Source organism: Crocuta crocuta, unplaced genomic scaffold (assembly GCF_008692635.1).
Source record: "Crocuta crocuta isolate KB4526 unplaced genomic scaffold, BGI_CrCroc_1.0 scaffold115, whole genome shotgun sequence".
Classification (NCBI taxonomy): Eukaryota; Metazoa; Chordata; class Mammalia; order Carnivora; family Hyaenidae; genus Crocuta; species Crocuta crocuta.
In genome coordinates, this window is record NW_027530575.1 from 7,668,064 (window position 1) to 7,684,693 (window position 16,630).

General features: G+C 59.6%; 3 protein-coding genes across 3 annotated transcripts in view; 2 read left to right on the forward strand and 1 right to left on the reverse strand.

The window, feature by feature from the left end:
* The first annotated feature begins 6 nt into the window (after positions 1-6).
* On the forward strand, positions 7-2,362 carry CDKN2D (cyclin dependent kinase inhibitor 2D). Its single transcript, XM_077768023.1, has 2 exons — positions 7-330; positions 1,396-2,362. The coding sequence occupies exons 1-2, from the start codon at positions 190-192 to the stop codon at positions 1,753-1,755; spliced, it is 501 nt and encodes a 166-aa protein (XP_077624149.1). The 5' UTR covers positions 7-189; the 3' UTR covers positions 1,756-2,362.
* Positions 2,363-2,809: 447 nt separating this feature from the next.
* On the forward strand, positions 2,810-11,424 carry KRI1 (KRI1 homolog). Its single transcript, XM_077767923.1, has 19 exons — positions 2,810-2,931; positions 3,068-3,141; positions 3,923-4,028; positions 4,390-4,498; positions 4,760-4,814; positions 4,891-4,940; positions 5,249-5,345; positions 5,436-5,513; positions 5,779-5,915; positions 6,426-6,552; positions 6,660-6,755; positions 6,844-7,014; positions 8,049-8,124; positions 8,215-8,303; positions 8,372-8,498; positions 8,585-8,715; positions 9,665-9,729; positions 9,842-9,940; positions 10,550-11,424. Exons 1-19 carry the CDS (start codon positions 2,838-2,840, stop codon positions 10,884-10,886), a joined length of 2,118 nt encoding a protein of 705 aa, XP_077624049.1. The 5' UTR covers positions 2,810-2,837; the 3' UTR covers positions 10,887-11,424.
* ATG4D (autophagy related 4D cysteine peptidase) overlaps positions 11,082-16,630 on the reverse strand; it is a 5,909-nt gene continuing 360 nt past the window's right edge. The window contains 9 exon segments of the mRNA XM_077767974.1: positions 11,082-11,629; positions 12,219-12,338; positions 12,422-12,510; positions 12,513-12,528; positions 13,399-13,529; positions 15,218-15,282; positions 15,364-15,640; positions 15,766-15,939; positions 16,025-16,108. Of these exon segments, the coding sequence (XP_077624100.1) occupies positions 11,447-11,629; positions 12,219-12,338; positions 12,422-12,510; positions 12,513-12,528; positions 13,399-13,529; positions 15,218-15,282; positions 15,364-15,640; positions 15,766-15,939; positions 16,025-16,108 (1,139 nt within the window). The 3' untranslated portion in view covers positions 11,082-11,446.

Consider the following 16,630-nt stretch of genomic DNA (forward strand, 5'->3'; position numbering starts at 1 on the left):
CTGGGGGACAGGGGGAGGAGCCCGCCGGGAGGGCGGGGGTCGCGCCCGGGTGCCGACTGGTGTGCTGGGCTGGGAGCGTCGCGCAGGCCAGGTGCACCTCGGAGGGGATCTTAGGGCCAGCGCCGGTGGGTTTCCCCGCACTGACCGCGCGCGGGTGGGGCGGGGGCTTCGCAGGCTGCCAGTGTCGACATGCTGCTGGAGGAGGTCCGCGCAGGCGACCGGCTAAGCGGGGCCGCGGCCCGAGGCGACGTGCAGGAGGTGCGCCGCCTTCTGCACCACGAGCTGGTGCACCCCGATGCCCTGAACCGCTTCGGCAAGACGGCGCTGCAGGTGAGGCCCGGCTGGCCGGGAGCGAGGGCGAGACTGGGACCCCAGACCCCTTCCTTCACGTCTCCTTGGCCGCGGTGGTGGCTGACGCTGACGGCGGGTGGGGGTGGGACGGACCTTTTCCCCTGGGCCTCTGTTGCTCCTTCATGTCTACTTTCGTGGGTGGGTGGTGAATGGGGTTAGGTTGGGGGAGGGGAGGACTTTCCATCTTCTCTGGAAGATTTCTTGTTTTCTGGGTGCGGAGGATTCATTTTCCCTGGGGAGGTTCTTATTCCGCGATGCGAGAGCAGTTTCTTTGGATCCCGGTTTCATAGGGGTGGCTCTTATTTCTTGGATTCTTTGTGGGGGGATCCAATCATTGGAAGCAGGGATTCGTGTTTCCAGAGGTCCTCGTTTTCTGGAGGGTTCTCTGAGAGGTATCCAGTTATTTGGGTAACTCTCCATTACTGTTTTGGGGTGGGTGTGTGTGGGGGTGTGTTTGTGTGTGTGTGTGTGTGTGTGTGTGTTTGTTTCCAGATTCCTGGTGTATTAAGGGAAGTCCTAATGGGGCCACAGTTACAAGTGCATGGACAATCTTATTCCCTGGGGGTTATTTTACAGGGGGAACCCCGCTTCTTCAGGGCAAGTACCCCGGGGTTCCAAATTCCCTGGGCATCTCCTTTCCCTTGAGGTGGCTGTCCAAGTTCTTTGGGAGCAATTCTCCTTCTATGAGGCCTATTTCTGGGAGTCGGGGGAGGGGTCCTATTTCCTGGTGATTTCCCATAGGGGATGGGGCATGTCTCTGCTTCCTGGGGAGGAGCTTAGGTTCCTTGAAAGTTTCCATGGAAGCTATTCCCTAGGTGGTTGTCTTATCCTTAGAGGGGTGACCAGTTTCTTCGGGGTCCCTATTCCAAGGAGATGTCTTTCTCTGGGGTATCAAACAGCCTTGTGAGAGCTTGTGTCCTCTGGGGTTTCCCCAGTCTTTAGAAGACCTCTAATGTTCCCTATTCTTGAGTGACCCCTCCCTTCAGAGACCCCTTTTCCTGGAACCTCTCCCTTGAGGACCCCACACTCTCTGCCCCCACGCAGGTCATGATGTTTGGAAGCCCCACCATTGCGTTGGAGCTCCTCAAGCAAGGTGCCAGCCCCAACGTCCAGGACACCTCGGGCACCACTCCAGCCCATGACGCAGCACGCACTGGATTCCTGGACACCCTGAGGGTTTTGGTAGAGCATGGCGCTGATGTCAACGTGCCTGATGGCACCGGGGCGCTCCCCATCCATCTGGCGGTGCGGGAGGGCCACACCGCTGTGGTCAGCTTCCTGGCTACTGAGTCTGATCTCCATCACAGGGACGCCAGGGGGCTCACGCCCCTGGAGCTGGCACAGGGGATAGGGGCCCAGGATCTCATGGACATACTGCAGGGGCACCCGGTGGTATTGCTGTGACCCGGGGCCACCCCCTGCAGCAACCGGACCCCACAGGGTTCTGTGTCTAAAGAGGAGAAAAGAAACACTTTCTCCCCTCACTCCTCCTGCCCACTGTCAAAAGGGGAGGGGCACCAGTTTGTGGCTTGTTGGTGTTGATTTGTGGGGTGTGTGTGTGTGAGGGGCATTTCTCATTTGTTTTTCTCACCCCTTTTGATGTGTTGGGCAGAGAAGGGCTCCTGCCGGCAACAGCCATCTAAACGGTTCAGTTTCAGTTTTCTCCGCCTCGGATTGCTGGGGCTGCAGACGCCCAAGGGCAGAGCGTTTAAAACCCCAGCCCGAGTGAGGTCATCGCTTCCAGGGCTCCTGGAACCTGGCGACCTTGGCTCGCTGTACCCAGAGAGAGACCTCAAGTGTGCACACTGCTTTCAGGCATGGGGGGAGGGGGAGTGTTTAAAACCAACAGAAGGGTAGTATGAGTTCATATTTTCTTGGAAGCTTGTTTTCCAGTCTCTTGTACAGCGTTAAAAAAAAAAAAAGATTCTATTTATTAAGCTTTATGGAAAAAAATTGTTGTGTGATAACTTAATGTTTTTACCCATTAAATTAAGACTTGTGCATGATCACAGAGCTGGTGGCTTCTGATTTTTTTGAGTCTGCCATGGAGAGTCGCGCGTCCAGTGTGTGTGGCGGGTGGGCACGGGGGTCGCATATCGTAGATACTTTGGGGGAGGGGAGAGAGTGGTAATTCCCAGGGTGACAGAGGTGAGTGTGCTGGGTGGGGCAGCGGTTTCTGCCGTCGGAACGGAAGGGAGGCAGGAAACCGCGAATGGAGAAAGGGCCCCCAGATGTCAGCTGGGTGCCGGGAGCCCCGGGGTGGGGGTGGGGGTGGGCGGTGGCTGTAGTTTGACCCGCAGAGGCGTGACCCGCGGGCGGGGACTGCGGTCGCGTGGCGTAAGGGATCCGGGAAAGGCTGGGGGCGGGATTAGGTGCGGCCTGCGAGGCTCCGCCTCCTTTAAGGCCTGCCTTGGCCCCGGCTGGGAGTAGCCCCGCCTCCTGTGGGACGCTGGCCACACGCGTGCGCAGTGGGTCGCAGAGCCGCCATGCCGGAACCGCGCGGGTCGTCGCCCCTTCGGGTAAACGCGGCGTTTGCCGCGCGGTACGGACGCTACCGGGAGCGCGAGGAGCTGCAGCGGCGTGAGTGCGGGGCGCATGCGCGCGGGGCGGTGGCGCGAGCAGGGTCGTCGGGAAGTGGGGGTTGATCTGGTCTTCCAAGCTGGTCTGTGGGGGGCTCTCCAAGCTGATCTGTGGGGGGCTCTCCTCTGCCCTGCAGTTAAAGATCGCTACGGGGACCGAGACAGCGGCGGCGACTCCAGCTCTGAGTCTGACTCTAGCGACGAGCGCGTGGTGAGCTTTTCTCACCCCGGCCCCATACTTTCGGGAAGCATCCAAGCCCCCCATCGCACCCCTATCCTGATATGCAGAAGGCGGCTAACCTCGAACTCCGTTCCACCCTACCGGAGCGTCCAACTTCCTTTTTCTAAACCCATGGACGACACACAACGCCCTCCCCATCCCCATGGAGCGGCCCAGTTTCCCCCTACTTCCTCTCTCTTCGCCACGATCCACCTGCCCATCCTGATGTGAGAAGCAACCGCTGTGTCCACTTTCTCTTCCCCAAGAGTTTAACCATTCGTCAGTGTCGGACCCTGTCCCCGAGGTGGGACGTCTCTTTGCCACATGGGGCACTCAGCCTCTCATCAGCCCTGATCTTCCGGGCCTCACTGTGCAACCCGGCCCCTGCTTGCTGTCCCACATGCGCCCTCTCTGCTCACCTACCGCCCCCCCCCCGTCAATCCTTTGTCCTCCGGAAGTATCCTCCCCTTGCGCCCCCCCATTTCAGATCCTGTACGTGTGTGGTCTACCCTTGTCCACGCCAACAGGGCCCCTCTTCCTCCTCCACCTCTTTGACATCTCCCGATCTCCCCTCATACCCACCCTGGAGCCCCCTACCTGCCTCTGTCCAGCCAGATCCCTTCTCCAGCCTCCTAATGTGTACCCCTCCCTCCACCCTAATTTCCACGCTTTCGCAGCCCACCTGCCGCTCTTACTTAGTGTCCCCTAGCCTCCACGAAGGCTCTCTCCATCTCCTTTCTGAAGTCTGTTCCCGATCCTTTTCATTCCTTAGGAATTTGACCCCCAGCAAGAGCGTGACTTTTACAGAACTCTCTCCTTGTTGAAGAAGAAGGACCCCCGCATTTATCAGAAAGATGCCACCTTCTATCAGAGAACAGGTCTGGGGCTGCTCATTTCTAAGGCTCAGGCTCCCCATTGCCTTACTGGGTGTTGTGCCTTCTTAATGAACCCTTATACGTTATATGCTCTGTGTCGACAGTGCTTAGCAGAGTGTTTAGATTATTACTTGCTGTTGTTAACAACCATGTGCTTAGCACTGTTCAAAGCGTGAGTTATTCACTGAATGAGCGTCGCCAGCTACCAGCGATGTAGCATAAGCGTGATACCTGTTTCACAGCTGGGAACTTGTGGCTCTGGGATTCGAAACCTGGGGTGTCCTGGCCCAGCCCTGTGGGATTCTCCGCCTGGGGAAGGAGGGGGGTTGTGGGTAATGGCAGGTGTTTTCTGGCAACCCGACAGTATCCTCCTCGGAGAGCGAGGAAGCGCCAGCAGCCGAGGAGAAGCAAAAGAAGATACGGCCCATGTACTTGAAGGACTATGAAAGGAAGGTTATCTTGGAGAAGGAAGGGTGAGGAGAGACCCTGAGTCCCTGCCGCCCCCCCCCCCAGCCTTCCCAGGGTGGGCAGACAGAGACATGGGAGTCTTTAGAAACAAGGGTGGAAAGAAGCTGGCGGAGACTCACCAGGATTGAGGGAGCCCCAGAGCACAGCTGTCAGTGACTCACCTGTACGCCACTGTCCCCCGACGGCTGCTCTAACAGCTCCCCACCCCGTGGGGGCAGACGAGCCACGGGGACTCTGTTCTGAAGGCTCTGTTCTTCCTTGCACAGCAAATATATCGATGAGGAAAATTCAGACGAGGAGACCTCCAATCAGAGACTCCAGGTAGGTGGGGTGGAGGCCTGGTGGGGGCCTGTGGGGCTGGGGGCTGGGCCTGATGCCCTTGTCACTCTCTCTGCAGCAAATCTCGTCGAAAAGTTACGTGGAAGAGCAGAAGCAGCTCAAGGAAAGGTGAGCCTGGGCAGGTTGAATGGCCGGATGGATAGGACTGAGGCCACGGGTTTGGACAGGCCCCGGTTCAAATCCAGCCCTGTTACTTCATGGCTGGGTGCCCTTGGGCACGTCACTTAGTCTTTCCGTGCCTCAGTTTTCTCATCTGTTAAAGGGGGTTGATGATGCTCTCTGTGTGACAGCTCTGCTCTGAGTTTGTTGTGAAGGGCTCAGGGCTTCACAAGGCGGGTTAGCACACGGGGTTAATGTTGCGACTGTGGGCAGGGACCGGCCTGCATATCCTGAGGCTTATTCTCTCACATGGGCAGCTTCCGGGCTTTTGTGGAAGACAGCGAGAGTGAGGACAGTGCCGGGGAAGGTGGCTCCGGGTTGCTGCAGAAACGCGCTAAAACCAGGGAGGAGAAGGTAAGTGCTGGAGCCTGGATGGATTGGGGGGAGGGGAGGGGCTGCTGTCAGGAAGGTGTCCCCAGACCCTCAGTGCTGACCTACCCTCAGGCCCATGAGGATGCGGACTACGTGGAGTGGCTGAAGGGGCAGAAGGAGATTCACAGCACTGACAGCCTGAAAGAGCTGGTGAGTTGCGTCTGCACCGTCTCCTCCAGCCTTTTTCTGGAAACGAATCCTTGAGGGCGAGTCAGGAGTCAGGAGCGCAGAGCCTGCAGACCAGGCGTGCCCCTCTCTGGGCACCAGTTCCTATCTCTATAAAATGGGGATTGGCCCCTTTGCTTTATAGGCTGGCGGTGGAGTGTCAGTTACTTAAATCTGCAGGGGGCCCGTGCCCACGTCTTTCCCGGCCCCCAGGTCCCCGACCTGTGTCGTATCCCTCCCTTGACCCCAGACCCACCTCAAAGAATATTGGAATGACCCAGAGTTGGATGAAGGGGAGCGGTTCCTGCGTGATTATATTCTCAACAAACGCTATGAGGAGGAGGAGGAGGAAGGCGAGGAAGAGGAGGAAGAGGAGGAGGAAGAAGGGTGAGTAACCATGTCCGGGGCCTGGAGCCAATGCCAGCCGGAAAGCCAAGGGCACCAGGCGTTTGCTTTTTCACACAGATGGTAGCAGAGTTCTTGTTCCGTGAGGAAGAGCCGCGGGCCGTGGGCTCGAGCTGGGTGGCCCTGTCGCTACGTCTTGTCCTCGGGCTCCCCCTCCGTCAAGTGGGGAGATGCCTCAAAAGTAGGGATCTTTTTTGAAGTTTATTTATTTGTTTTGAAAGAGAGGAAGAGAGAGGGAGAGAGGGCACGCACAGGCAGGGGAGGGGCAGAGAGGGATCGAGAGAGGTTCCTATGCAGGCTCTGTGCTGTCCGCACAGAGCCCGACACGGGGCTCGAGCTCACGAACCACGAGATCATGACCTGAGCCGAAATCAAGAGTCAGATGCTTAACCGACTGAGCCACGCAGGCGCCCCAAAAGTAGGATCCTTACGAGGATGAAATGAGTGCAGGGGCCCCGCTGACACCCAGCCCTGCCCCATCTTGTCCCTCAGGGGCCCCACGCTCCCGGTCCAGCTGGCCGTGGACGATTCCTCAGATGAGGGGGAGCTCTTTCTGAAGAAGCAGGAGGACTTTGAGCACAAGTACAACTTCCGCTTCGAGGAGCCGGACTCAGCCGTGGTGCGTGGCCCGGGCTGGCGCTGGGCGGGAGCCGGACCTTGGGGGCCAGGCCGGGAGAGCCCAGAATCATCTCCGCGGCCCTTTCTGGGCTCCCTTGGCGCCCACAGGTCAAGACCTACCCCCGAAGCATTGCGTCCTCCGTGCGCCGCAAGGACGAGCGCAGGAAGGAGCGGAGAGAGGAGATGCGAGAGCGGAAGAGGAGGGTGAGTGTGGGGGCGTCAGGCCGGGGAGGGCTGCCCGCCGGGCAGGGAGAGCCCACGCCCCCCTCTCCCCGTGGCCCGTCCCCCGCAGGAGAAAGCGAAGAAGCAGGAGGAGCTCAAGCAGCTGAAGAACCTGAAAAGGAAGGAGATCCTGGCCAAGCTGGAGAGGCTGCGGCAGGTCACGGGCAACGAGCCGCTGGGCTTTGAGGAGAAGGACCTAGAGGAAGACTTCGACCCTACGCGGCACGACCAGCTCATGCAGGTGCGGCCCCTGCGCCCCCCCCCGCCCCCCCCCCCCCCCGCGCCCCCGCCCAGGCNCCGCCCCGCAGCGCCCGGGACAAGGCTCTGGAATCAGCGGTGGTTTCCCGGCTGTGTGGCCTCTGAGCAGTGACTTGATCTCTCTGAGCGTGTGTCCCTGTCTGTAAAGTGAGTTCCACCGTAGCGTCTGCCTCAGGCCTGCTGTAAGGACAGCCTAAGAGGAACGCGTGTAAACGTCAGTAATGCTCAAGGAGTAGTGTTTTATTTCATCTTGTTGCCACTGTGTACCCTTGGGTTAGAGCGGCCATAGCACCAGGCCATGGAAACAGGCAGTGAGGTCGTATGGGGAAAGCGGGGACCCCAGGAGCCCGAGAGGCCCCTGACCAAGCCTAGGAGATCAGAGAAGGAGACTGAGGACGCGTAGGCTTCGGTTCCTCAGTAGAATGGAGGTAGTTCTGTCCCTCGGGGGGGGTTGTGAGAATGCAGTGAGATGCAGCCCAGCGTTGGGCATACAGTAGGTGCTTAATAAACAACACCGTGGGCAATATGCCTTTGCCAGGCGCCCCCTGGGTGCTGGGCTTCCAGCAAGGGCCCGGTAGACTTGGAGCTCATGGGACAGCGAGAACCAGTCTGATAGTCACTGAGCACCAGGCAGTGTAGTGGTCCGTCCCTGCCTTCCCAGAGCTCCCAGTCTAATGGCAGGCACTTAACTGTACGGTTAGAGCCCCCAGGGATCAGAGTGGTGATGCGGGGAGTGCCTGGGGAGGTGGGGTCTTCGGGGAGTCTCCGGTCGGCTTTGTCAGGCACGGTGGTGAGCGGGTGAGGGCAGGCGGCCAGGGAGGGGGTGCCGCAGGCGCAGAGGCCTGTGGGAGGGAAAGAACCGTGGCTCTAGGGACCAGAAGCGGGGGCATCGGGCCTGGAGGGGCCCACAGGCCGCAGCTAGGTCTTGAGGGTGCTGGGGCCCATGCAAGGTGCAGGAGTCAGACTGTGGGGGGGAGGAGAGGCCTTGCTGACCCCTCCTGGCTCCGCCCCCCACAGAGATGCTTCGGGGACGAGTACTATGGCACCACGGAGCAGGAGAAGCCGCAGTTTGAGGAAGAAGAAGGGCTTGAAGGTGAGGTCACTGGGGGCACCAGCCTGCGGTAGTGGCTGGGTCTCAAGTCCAAAGTTCCACCCTGACCCCCTACGTCTCCTCTGGAACCAGATGACTGGAACTGGGACACGTGGGCTGGGCCTGAGCAGGATGGAGGTTGGAGCCATCAGGAGCCGCACTGCGAGGACCCCGATTTCAATGTAGGTGCCTGGGGACGGGGGGAGGGCCCCCCCCCCCGGGGGTTGGCCTGACCTTTGCATCTTGGCAGATGGATGCTGACTATGACCCCAGCCAGCCTCGGAAAAAGCGGCGCGAGGCCCCCTCAACAGGCAAGAGGAAGCGCAAGTCGCCCTTCGCCACGGCCGTGGGGCAGGAAAAGCCGGTGTTCGACCCTGGTGAGGCCCGGGGCTGCGGGCGGGGGGCGGGCAGGGGCTCGGTGGGGCCTGGCACAGCCCGGCAGCCTGGCTCCCTCCCCGCGCAGGGGACAAGACGTTCGAGGAGTATCTGGATGAGTATTACCAACTGGACTACGAGGACATCATTGACGACCTGCCCTGTCGCTTTAAGTACCGCACCGTGGTTCCCTGTGACTTCGGGCTGAGCACCGAGGAGGTGGGGCCCCCGAGGGGTGCCTGGCACAGGGGCAGGGGGCGCCCCGTGGGCAGGAGGGAGTGTGGAGTGTTAGCGCTGACAACAGCACTCAGAACGTGACCTGCCTCAAATGGCTTTGCCCACGGACGCCCCCGTGAATAGCACTTTTAATTCTGTCGCCGTATATCCACAGTTGGGTGGCCGTTAAGACTTGGGAACAGGCCTTGGAAACAGATGGCCTGGATCCAGATCTTGCTTTGGTCACTCAGCAACTGCCTGACCTCGAATGCTGTGCCTCAGTTTCCCCACTTGTAAAACGGGCCTAATGACAGCCCCCACCCCATGGCTCTGGAGGCCAAATGAATGCGTGTGGCTCTTGGAATGGCACTTGTCCCTCAGGGTGCTTGACTGTTCTTATAGGTCAGCAAAGGCGACATTGATGGAGCTCATGCCATTTGCATGTCCTCAATCTGAATAGTTTCTAAGGGGCTTGCCCATCTTATAGATGAGGGAACTGAGGCCTGGCGCTGGGAGGCTGGGCCTCATCTGTCATTAGCACACCCGGTCATGAGCACCGAGACCCTTGCCCTGTTCTGAGGCTGCTGGGACCACAGTGCCCGAGTGAGGCTCTAGGACCCCTGGGCCCCCCTAAACTGGGATCTTAAATCCCTGGCCTTGTGACTCGGGCAAGGATCGCCTTGCTGAGCCTCAGTTTCTCCATCTGATGTCCCGTGTGACTCGGGCAAGGATCGCCTTGCTGAGCCTCACTTGCCCCATCCGATGTCCCCTGCCAAGAACATCTAGTGGCCTCCACAGAAACCAGTCCTGCTGTGGTGACATCCCTGCTGAGCTTGGTGGGAGCATTGCCCTGCTTTGACCAGGGAGGTGGCTAAGGCTCAGAGAGCCGGGCCGCCTACACTCCCGACCCAGGGCTCAAAACAGCAGGACCCGACCCTCCCTCCCTGAGTAGATCCTTGCTGCCGATGACAAGGAGCTGAACCGGTGGTGTTCCCTGAAGAAGACCTGCATGTACAGGTGATAGGTTCGGGGCCAGGCCAGGTGTCCTGGGGCGGGGGCGGGCAGGCACAGGCCCCTCCCTGAGCGCCCAGAGCATCGGGCAATGGGCGTGTCTGCTGGGCACCCGCAGGTCCGAGCAGGAGGAGCTCCAGGACAAGAGGGCGTACACCCAGAAGGCCCAGAACCCCTGGAAAAAGAGGCAGATCTTCAAGTCACTTTGCCCAGAGGAGTGAGTGTCACTGGCTGGAGGAGGCGGCCCGCTGGGCCTGGGTTTGAATCTTACTCCGTCGGCCATTTTGCTGCCTGGCTCTGAGAATGGCGGTTCCTTTCTCTGATACCTGGGTTCAGATTCTGGCTGGGCCATAGCTGTGTGACCTTGGCCAAAGCACTTGCCCTTTCTGGGCCTGTTTCCTCATTTTTTTAAATGGGGGTAAAGATAGCTCATTTCTTGTTGGGTTTTTGAGGATTAAGTGAACTGATTCATGTGACGCATTTACAACAGAGTAAATGCCGTGTAGGTGTTAGTATTATGGCCATTATTTCCTGATCTATAAAGCAGGGGTGATAACAGCTCAGAGTTGATTTAAAGCTGAAATAAGTCCATTTCCATGAATAGCTCAGTAGAGGCCCAGGTACCAGAATTATCAGCAATACAGTCCAGCCTCCAACTTCAGTAAGAAAAGCCCCAGTTTTGGTGTCAGGCTTGGGTTTGAGTCTGAGGCAGGCCCCCGATTTGCCTCCCTGAACCTCTCCTTTCCTTCTCTATCAAATGGGAGACGTGTGCTCAGGAACAGGCCTAACTGACAGCCTTGGGCTGAGCCCCTGCTTTTCTCCTCAGGACCGAGACGCTCACGGAAGCCACAGGGAAGCCACAGAGAGACCAAGGAGGCCCTCCGGGCCAGCTGCTGGCAGCTGATGGGGCCTGCGGGAAGCGGCCCCAGCCTGGGAGCCCCCCTGCACAGGAAGAGGCGGGTTCTGGGTCTCCCACCCAGAAGCCAGTCCCCCAGAGGCGGAGGCGGGGCAAGAAGGCGCGTCTCCTGGGTCCCGTGACCCTCGGTGGACAGGAGTTTAGCCGCCAGAGACTGCAGGCCTTTGGTCTCAACCCCAAACGGCTGCACTTCCGGCAGCTGGGCCGGCAACGGAGGAAGCCCCAGGGTCCCAAGGGCGGCCCCTGAGCTCCAGGGAACAGGCAGGGGCCCTGGGGCTCCCTCCCCTCCAGTCGAGCTTGTGGACCGTATAGACCCTGGTGTCTACCTGTGGCCGCAGAAGCCGTGGAAGCAGCGGCCTACCTAACAGGCTCCCCCCGCACCTCACCTTGAGACACGGCTTGGACCCCACCCCTTAGATGCTGGGCCCAGCCATAGCCACAGTCCAATTAAACGGCTTTATTAGGCCCCGGGGGCCACAGCTCCCTTCCCCCCGCACCCCCAGTCCTCAGGGCGGGGGCCGTGGGACCAGCGAGGGGCATGGGTGGTCCAGTGCAAACTACAGTACTTGGGTCAGGCCCTGAGTGGGTGTCCGGAAGCCCTCCCTCCCTGCCCTGTGAGGGGGGGGGCCCAGCTGGCGGGAGGCCCAGCGTCTGAACGGCCCTGAGCTTTCCTGGACTGATCTCAGCTGCGCTTGTCAAGGGGGCGGGAAGGGGGAGACCCGTCACCTCCCGCCGTCAAGCTCCCACACCCAGCATGACATAAATAAAAAAATAAATAGTGCGCATCTTCGCCCCCAACCCCACGCGTCATAAAAACACGAAGTCCTCAGAGCTTGGGCGTTTGGCCTTGAGGAGCCGCCCCGCACGAGGGAGCCGCAGCGTCGGCTGGGAGAGCTGGGAGCAGAGGTCGTCCAGGCTGTGGTCCTGAGCATGGCCCTCGGCCAGGGTGAACATGGGGTACCGCTCTGTGGCCGAGGAGGAGCTGAGGACCTGGAGGGAGGAGGGAGAGAGTGGCGGAGCTCCAAACCACGTTCACTGTCCTACAATTATCCCAGTAGGTACACGTATCAGATGCTGCCTGAGCTCAGCTCCCATCCCTCAGGGCAATGACCGAGGCCAGCCGATCAGCACTGCCCATTCCCCCCCCCCTCCAATGATTGGCCCAGTGATGGGTTTGTGCCCCAGTGTAACCGGTGAACAGCAACCCTGGGATTTTTGCTGCATCTGTTGGGAAAGCGGAGCTCCCTTTCCGCTGAACTGGGAGGTGGGTGCCCAGGAAGGCTGGTGGCCACCTTTTGACGTCCTGAGGGCAAAGCCCTGATGGGACTGCAGAGCCAGGGGATGGGGAGACGCCCCGCCACTGGACCCCTCAGGGTGCAGCTCAAGCAACAACGCCCCTAACTTTTCATTTTATGCCCTTTTTGTCTAATCGGTTACGTACAGCCCGGGCTTTCGTAGCCTGCGGGCAGCATAATGATCTTGACACAGCCTGCAGGTCTCCCCAAGTGTGAGCTGGACTCAGGGTCTTCCACTCCCTCCTTGCCCCTTGGCCCCCCACCTTCCACCCCTCTTCGCTCACCCTGGTCAGCTCTGAGCAGAGCGTCTCGAACTCCTTCCGGTCTCCAGCATAGAACCCCACCGTACAGCTTGGGTCCATCTTGGCGAAGGCCATCTTTCGGGGTGAGGTGCAGTGGAAGGACTGGGGCGTACAGATGCGGGAAGCTCAGGGCCCCCGCTCCGTCCACGTCCCCCGGCCCCACCCCAGGGATCCCAGCGGCTCACCTCCAGGGGGAAGTCAGCCCGACTGACGTCCACAGTGGGCTGGCAGTAGTGGGGGTCCAGGTAGAGCAGGAAGTCGTCTGCAAGGGTGGAGGCGTNCGCAGGAGCTCCTGCAGGGAGGAAAGTGGCTGGAGGAGTGGGCTCCGGGCAGGTGCCGTCAGTGACGGTCCCTTGATGAACGCTTAGCACAACCCCCAGCCCGTTCTCAGGGAGCTGACACTCTACTGTGGGAGATAAGTAAGTTCTGTCAGGTGTCAGCGGGCAATAACACCGAGAGAACAAAGGATGGAAGAAGGCTTGCGATTTGAGGTTAAGGGGAAGCAGAAAGGCCTCACCGAGAGGTGACGTTTCAGCAAAGACCTGGATGAGGTAAGAGAGGGCGTCAGGAGTGCATCTCTGGGGAAAGAACCCTTTCCCCACGCAGATGGAACAGTGAGTGCAAAGGCCCTGGGGCAGGTGTGTTCTGAGAGCAGTGAGGAGCCCCATGTGATTGGGGCAGGGTGAAGCGAGAAGGAGAGTGGGGGCAGAGGAGGTCGAGGAACAGACAGGGACGCGGCGCAAGGCCTTGCAGGCTGTAGGGACAACTCTGGCCTTTATTCTGAGTGAGAACACCAGGGTGTTTCCAGCCGTGCCATTCCTTTTGCCTGGGGCGCTCCGCCCTGGCTGGAGGGGGGCTTTCCTAGGCTGCAGCCACCCCCATCTGCCCTTCACGGCGTTAGTTTTAGTGCCTCTAGAACCTAAGGCGAGACGCCACAGCTGTGGGTTTGGGCTCACACCCACCGTCTGGCCATCCCCGCTCCCGGGGGGCACCACTGGTTGCCTGTCCGCCTCCGAGTCCCCGGCAGCTGGGACGGTGCTCGGCACGTAAGGGGTGCTTCGCAACCACCGAGTCAACAGATACGGAGGCGAAGGAAGCGCAGACACCCACCCCAGGCCGCGGAAGCCCGGCCAGTTCCCAGGGGAGGCTCGGTGGAACCTACCTTCACACACGGCACGTACACAGGGTTGAGGGTCTCGCCACCCAGCCGCACCGGCACCAAGATGACCACAGACTTCCACTCGGCCGCGGGGTCCGGCCTGGCCACCAGGCGTGCCACATCTGCCTTGTACACTGGAAGGACAGCGCGGCAAGTCCCCCTGTCGCCCGCCCTCCGCGAGCCCACGTAACCTCTCAGGGTCCCACTCCTGTCACCAGCGGAGAAGGAGGTCTTTCTGGTGCCCGTCCCAAACCCCACCCTCCGCGGACAATCCCATGGTTCCCAGGTAGGTGTCGACATCCCCATTTTACAGAGAAGGCAACTGAGGCCCTGAGGTTTACATGAAAAACAGAAAACCCGAGGAGGCAGAGCAACCCCCCCGGTTCCAGGCCCGATCGGTCTTGACTGACTTAGAGCACAGATTGGCCAAAGGGCAAGGGGGGCACCGGGCCGACCACCCCTCAGCTGAACATCCCTGTGGGTCCCTCCTCCTCAAGTCCAATCTGCTGCTCTGCATTCTCCCACCGCCTCCCTTACTGCTATGTAAGCCCCTTCCGGGCTCCCAGAAAAGCGGATTCAATCCCTCTGGAAACGTAGCTGCTAAGATCTGAATGCTGCATTTTCCTCCAAAATGTAGATGTTGAAATTCTACTCCCCAGGGGCGCCTGGGTGGCTCGGTCAGTTGAGCGTCTGGCACTTGATCTCGGCTCGGGACATGGGATCGAGCCCTGAACCTTGCATCAGGTTCCGTGCTGACGCGGTGAGCCTGCTTGGGATTCTCTCTCCAGTCTCTCTGCCCCTCCCCTGCTCGTGCATACACAGGGGCTCTCTCTCAAAAATAAATAAACATTAAAAAAAAAAAAAAAGGAAATTCTAATCCCTAAGGCGATGGCATTAAGAAGTGGGGCCTTTGGGAGGTGACTGGGTCATGAAGGAGTCCTCATGAGTGAGGTTAGTGACTTTATAAAAAAGACCTCAGAGGGGCGCCTGGGGGGCTCAGTCAGTTAAGCATCTGACTGGCTGAAGCCATGATCTCATGGTTCGTGAGTTCAAACCCCATGTCGGGCTCTGTGCTGACAGCTCAGAGCCTGGAGCTGCTTCTGATTCTGTCTCCTCTCTCTGCCCCTCCCCCACTCACACTCTGTCTCTCTCTCTCTCATAAATAAATAAACTGATTTGGAGGATAGTGGGGAACAATAATACTAATACCTTGAGATTTAATGAACACTTCCTATTTGACAAGCACTGCTCTAAGGACTTAACTTGTATTATTAACTCATTTAATCCTCATGACAATCCCATGAGGCACAGATCAGACTCTTGTACATGTTAGAATTATTTATTTAATTGGCTGGGCGGCTCAGCTGGTTAAGTGTCCGACTTCGGCTCAGGTCATGATCTCGTGGTTCATAGGTTCAAGTCCCTTGTCAGGCCCTGTGCTGACAGCTCAGAGCCTGGAGCCTGCTTCGGATTCTGTGTCTCCCTCTCTGCCCCTCTCCTGTTTGCTTGCTCTCTCTCTCTCTCAAAAATAAACATTAAAAAATAAATTAAAAAAAAAGAACTATTTACAGAGTAAGACCAAATTGGACTTGAGAGAGGGGAGTCCTGTGTCCTTTATTTTATCACTTGCAGAGAAGCCTCTACAGTGTCCTCTCCAGGCTCCAGAGGGAGTGGAGGGGTCCTGAGCACCTTGCACTGTGTGGGCCTTGAATCCTTCCCAAGGGTCCCTCTGCCCCAGAACTTATTTCAGCCTCTGAGGCAGGTGGGTCCTAGCGACCGGCTCAGGGCCCGACCCCTGTGACCGTGGTTGCCAGTCTCTTACCTGTGCAGTCCTGAGAAACATACACGACCAGGCGGGTAACCTCTGAGCAGCTCTCCACGGCTTTCCTGGGGGGGGAGGGGCGGTAGGCAATGCCTGAGTTCCTGGGGGAAGCAGGTGCCTCCCAGGTCCCCTGCAGCGGCCCTCACCTGAGTATGTGCGCCACCAGAGATGGCCCATACCAGTCACCCGCCTTCTTGCCCGAGCTCTGCCCAAGCTCTACCAGCCGGTGTAGGCCAAAGGGGGCCTGGGGGTGGTCGGCGAACCAGGACACTATCTGCCGGTGCCGCCGCTCCTGCTGCAGCTCGGGGGTGCCCTGGGCCCCGCGTGGGGGCATCCAGCGAGCAGGCCCGCGGTAACGGTTGGGAGAGGCCAACCCTGATGGCTCGGAGCGGCCCAGGCCCGAGCCCTCGGACCAGGTCCAGTCTGGTGGGGATGGAGCACACAGTCAGATTGGGGACGAGGCGGGGGGGACGGGGTGGGGGGAGCGGNAAACTGCCACGCCCCCCAAACTTCGCGTCTAACAAAAGCGTGAACTTCCCCCCACTCACCTCGGGGCAGGAAGTGCAGGAGGAGGCCCTGCGCCAGCATCATCTGCCCACTGCGAAGCATGCACCCCCAGCCACAGTCCGAGGTCAGGCAGCCGCCAGCGAGGGGCGGGAAGTCCCGGCGGTAAGTGAGCCACAGGCGGGACATGAAGTCCCGCTGGAAACGCTGGATGTCACCTAAGAGAGCAGGCTTGTCGGCCGCCACCAGGCACCGCCTTCGGGGCGTGCCTCCCCCCAGCGCGGACTGGGGCCACCAGCTCACCCTCGCCCTCGAAGCGGTAGCGGCGGCCACAGAGGTGGACGCTGGAGATCTTGCTGAAGCTGGTCCGGCTTTTGACTGCCCAACCTGGGGGTGGGGGGGAGACGCGGGGCAGCACCCAGCGAGTTGGAGCATTCGCCTGACAGCCACTTAACCTAACAGTTATGACAGCGACAGCGCTTCCAGTCCCGGCTCTGTGCAATGGAGGCCATCCTAGGTCCCATCTCAGGGCTCACACGTGGGGGGGAATCCATGCCACATTCCTCTCAGACGGAGGCAGGGCCGTAGTAACAGCCACGTGAGTGTCTGCCACCAATTCCGGACGAATAAAGCAGTTCCGATTACTGTATCCGTTTTACAGAGGGAAAAATGAAGGCACAGCAGAGCAAAGAACCTTGCCCAAGGTCACACGGGAATGGCTGAGACTTGAAAACACATTCCCTTTCCGACCTGCTGCAGGTCCGCCCGGGACAGGGCAGGACAGGGTGGGGGACCCACAGGTGACTCACAAGAGGAGAGCAAATGGTGAACACTGGGCAGGGCCAGCGTCCGGTGCTCCTGGACTCCCACCGACCTCGAGCCCCAGCCCCACCCCCCAGACCCCGCCAG

Coding starts and splice junctions, on each gene's coding strand:
- CDKN2D (XM_077768023.1), top strand. CDS start 190: ATGCTGCTGGAGGAGGTCCGCGCAGGCGACCGGCTAAGCGGGGCCGCG. Junction 331..1,395: donor TCGGCAAGACGGCGCTGCAG/GTGAGGCCCGGC, acceptor GCCCCCACGCAG/GTCATGATGTTTGGAAGCCC.
- KRI1 (XM_077767923.1), top strand. CDS start 2,838: ATGCCGGAACCGCGCGGGTCGTCGCCCCTTCGGGTAAACGCGGCGTTT. Junction 7,015..8,048: donor GGCACGACCAGCTCATGCAG/GTGCGGCCCCTG, acceptor CGCCCCCCACAG/AGATGCTTCGGGGACGAGTA. Junction 9,730..9,841: donor AAGAAGACCTGCATGTACAG/GTGATAGGTTCG, acceptor GGGCACCCGCAG/GTCCGAGCAGGAGGAGCTCC.